The sequence below is a fragment of the Hippichthys cyanospilos genome, chromosome 8 (genome assembly GCF_059441005.1).
Source record: "Hippichthys cyanospilos isolate Australia breed blue-spotted pipefish chromosome 8, RoL_Hcya_1.0, whole genome shotgun sequence".
Classification (NCBI taxonomy): domain Eukaryota; kingdom Metazoa; phylum Chordata; class Actinopteri; order Syngnathiformes; family Syngnathidae; genus Hippichthys; species Hippichthys cyanospilos.
In genome coordinates this window covers 20,066,096-20,069,425 of record NC_142376.1, presented here as the reverse complement: position 1 = coordinate 20,069,425, position 3,330 = coordinate 20,066,096, and the positions used below count along the sequence as shown (strand labels likewise).

The window sequence follows — 3,330 nt, the reverse complement described above, 5'->3', positions numbered from 1 at the left end:
TGCTGTACTTGTCAAAGAAGTTGGGTTTAATTGTTTGCAGTTCTGGACACAGAACAAGGAATAAAACATACAAAGGAACAACATTCATGTAGACCAGTGATTTTCAAACTTTTTTGGCCACCGCCCCCTTCACCGCCGGGCCAAAATGCCAACGCCCCCTCTTTACCCCTTTCCAACGAACGCTAGAACGACTATATTGCTAAATGTCTCAAGAATTGGTTGATTCATCAATCACAAACAGTTTGAAGACTAAAAAAAACAATTTTAATAAACAAAAAAGGTTATCATTTATTCTTCAATTACAACACCTTGAACTGAACTTGAAATAAATTGTAAAACTGAACGAGTAACCATTAACAACTGTCCTGCCTAATGAGATGGGTGGGTTTGGTGCATTGCAATCAGACTGTCAACATCAGGATGAAGGTTTGTCAGGAGCAGTCTCAGATCACCGCGCTCTGTGATGTTAAGTTTGTTTCTTTGTTTGGTGAGGAGCCTTGTCACAGCGCTGAACCCCCTTTCAACCAGGTAGGAAGTCGGAAAAGCAATGAAAAACAACTTGATGGCTTTCCATAGGGTTGGATAGCGTTTTGGGATCGCTGTTTGCATCCAAAAGGCTTGGTAAGAGGTTTTGAACTTTGGTTTCAGATCCTCATCATTTTGCAAACTTACAAGTTCCTCTTCTAGATGGGTTGGCACTTCTGTGCTGGGTTCAGTGAACGGATCGATCACCCAATCAGGGATTTCAAGAGAAAATATGTCGTTAAATCTGACTGACATATCTCTGTAGAGTTCTGCTAAATGAGCGCAGTACACGGCAATGTCATCGTCCTTCACTCCCGTTTCCTTCTCCAAGTTAGACAAACAAGGAAACTGACGGAATTCGCGTCGTCCAAGGTTTCTGCTGTAGAGCTGTAATTTTGAGAGGAATGCTGAGAGGACGGACTTGGCTTTGATTAACGAAGTCTCATCACCTTGCAGCTGCAAATTCACTTCATTGAATTTGTAAAACATTTCAGTGAGGTAAGCAATATCTGTCTTACTCGATTTCAGTTTGTCGTAAAGCTCAGGATTGGGTTCTTGAAAAAAATCCAGAACACTGTTAAACAGTGTGTAAAACCTTTTTAAACAGTTACCTTTTGACAACCACCTAACTTCTGTATGGAGAAGCAGGCATTGAAAATCTTCGTCATTTTCAATACACAGCTGATGGAACAGTCGAGAATTGAGAGCATTTGCTTTGATTTTGTTGACTGCAGTAATCACAATAGATAAGGATTTATTTAGCTTCTCACTCAAATTCTTTGCCACTAAGTGTTGTCGATGGATCACACAGTGAACTGTGAGGACTTCCGGAACAGCTTTCTTCAAATAACTTAGAAATCCACGGTGGCGACCAACCATGGACGGGGCGCCATCTGTAGCACATGAGATGATGTTTATAAGTGGAATGCTTTTTCCCTGGAAATAGTCCTCCACAGCTCGGTACAGTGATTCTCCTTTGGTATCTGTTTCCAGGAGACGTGCAAACAATAATTCGTGACACAAAGATCCATCCTTGATGAAGCGTACATATGCAAGAAGTAGTGATTGATTTCCCGGAAGAGTGGATTCGTCCAATTGCAAACTAAACTCAGTTGTCATCAACATCTTACAGAGAGTCTCTTCGACGTTTTCAGCCATTTTGTCCACTCTTCGTTGAACTGAGTTGTCACTGAGAGGAATCGATTTTATGATTTGTTCAGGAGATTTGTGCAAAACTGTTTTAATAACCTCTTTAACTGCAGGCAGAATCAAGTCTTCTCCGATAGTGTGGGACTTGCCGGCTTTCGCTATCAGCAAAGAAATGTTGTAAGAAGCCTTCAGACCGTCATCTGAATTTTTCGATGAGGAAATAAACATATTCATTGTTTTTCGCTTCAGAAATTGATCTCGAAGAGTTTGAAAGAACGCCAATGTTTTACCGGATTTATTGGGATGAATCTTCTGTAAATGTTCGAGGAGCCTAGACGGCTTCATTGCTTCATTTGAAAAGTTTTTCTCACAAACCAAGCACATGGGTTGTTGCGGATTGGTCGGTGATTGTATAAATCCATACTTCAAGTACTCTACAGAGTATTGCCTGCACTTCTTTTTCGATGTTCCTGAAGCTGCCATGGTTATCCCTGAAAAAAATGCAAACTGTTTTTAGAGCCAAAAAATTTCGTTTTTAGATAGCATTGAGCTTACCGTGTAAAATGATTTCTGTCGTGATGATGAGAAAATCGCGCACGTATAGTTGCTTTCTGGCAGCTATAAAAACTGACTTGCATCTGGAGAGAAGCTTAAATAAATAGAAGACAGGCGCCTCAGATATTATTCGCTAATTTCGTTTCTTTAAATAGACCAATGCGCAGTTCACCTCGAATCATAAAAATTGATAGCTGATGCATTAAGCCGGTCGCTGTGCGCATACGTCTGTGGTTAAGCGTTGCCGGCGCGCTATTGTGTGCTCCTCTGCGGCTGACTGGATGGTGGTGGTTTCCCCAGTCGCCTGCATCGACGATAAACTCGCGACAGTTAGTGATATACGGTATATGCGCGCTGCTCGTGAGCGCTCGAGCAGACAACGTTTCTTGTTTCAATAAAGCTTGTTTTTTGTCGACTTTTTATTACAGACAATCAATTTTTCCGGTCTTTCTACAAACACCAACGTCACATTTCAATGTAATTGCTCAATCGCCCCCCTTCACTATTTCAACGCCCCCCATTCGCCTGTTTATTCGTCAGCGCCCCCCTGAAAGTTCACACCACCCCCCGAGGGGCGGTACCGCCCACTTTGAAAACCACTGATGTAGACAGTAAAATACAATAGCTTATTTTACTGATATGCTGTTTTTTTTTTTAATATCATGATAGGTTGATTTGATTAGTTTACTAGGGAAACACTATCGTAATAAAATACTGTAATTATACTGAATGAAAGAATTGAAAGAACAGTTTTTTAGCTTCAATTCAATTGAGATTGTGCTGCTGCTTCTGGTATGTATGCTTTGACCACAAGGAGGAAGAAATTACTCCACAAAGAACTGCTTACTGTCTATTGGCCTGTCGGTGGTGTTCTGCAATCTTTGTTACCGTAAAGCTAAACAGACTTCATTAAGGCAAACTATAGTGAGTTAGTTACTATAGTGAGTGAGTGTTTACCAATAGGTACTGTTAAGTACCAGCAGCATTTCTGTTACTTTTTAGGTATACATTTCTCAATATACAGTCTGTCCATAGATGAAAAAAAACAAGAGCATATTTTGGAGGTTGATTTCAACGATGACAAAAGTAAACATAGGGTGG

At 40.7% G+C, this 3,330-nt stretch overlaps 1 protein-coding gene across 1 annotated transcript; it reads right to left on the bottom strand.

The window, feature by feature from the left end:
• Positions 1 to 241: 241 nt before the first annotated feature.
• On the bottom strand, positions 242 to 2,198 carry LOC148420489 (protein ZBED8-like). The gene has a single exon (XM_088422247.1). The coding sequence runs from the start codon at positions 2,155 to 2,157 to the stop codon at positions 370 to 372; it is 1,788 nt and encodes a 595-aa protein (XP_088278373.1). The 5' UTR covers positions 2,158 to 2,198; the 3' UTR covers positions 242 to 369.
• Positions 2,199 to 3,330: the final 1,132 nt, after the last annotated feature.

Bases quoted from the DNA above. Each gene is read 5' to 3' on its own strand.
- LOC148420489 (XM_088422247.1), bottom strand. From the start codon at position 2,157: ATGGCAGCTTCAGGAACATCGAAAAAGAAGTGCAGGCAATACTCTGTA.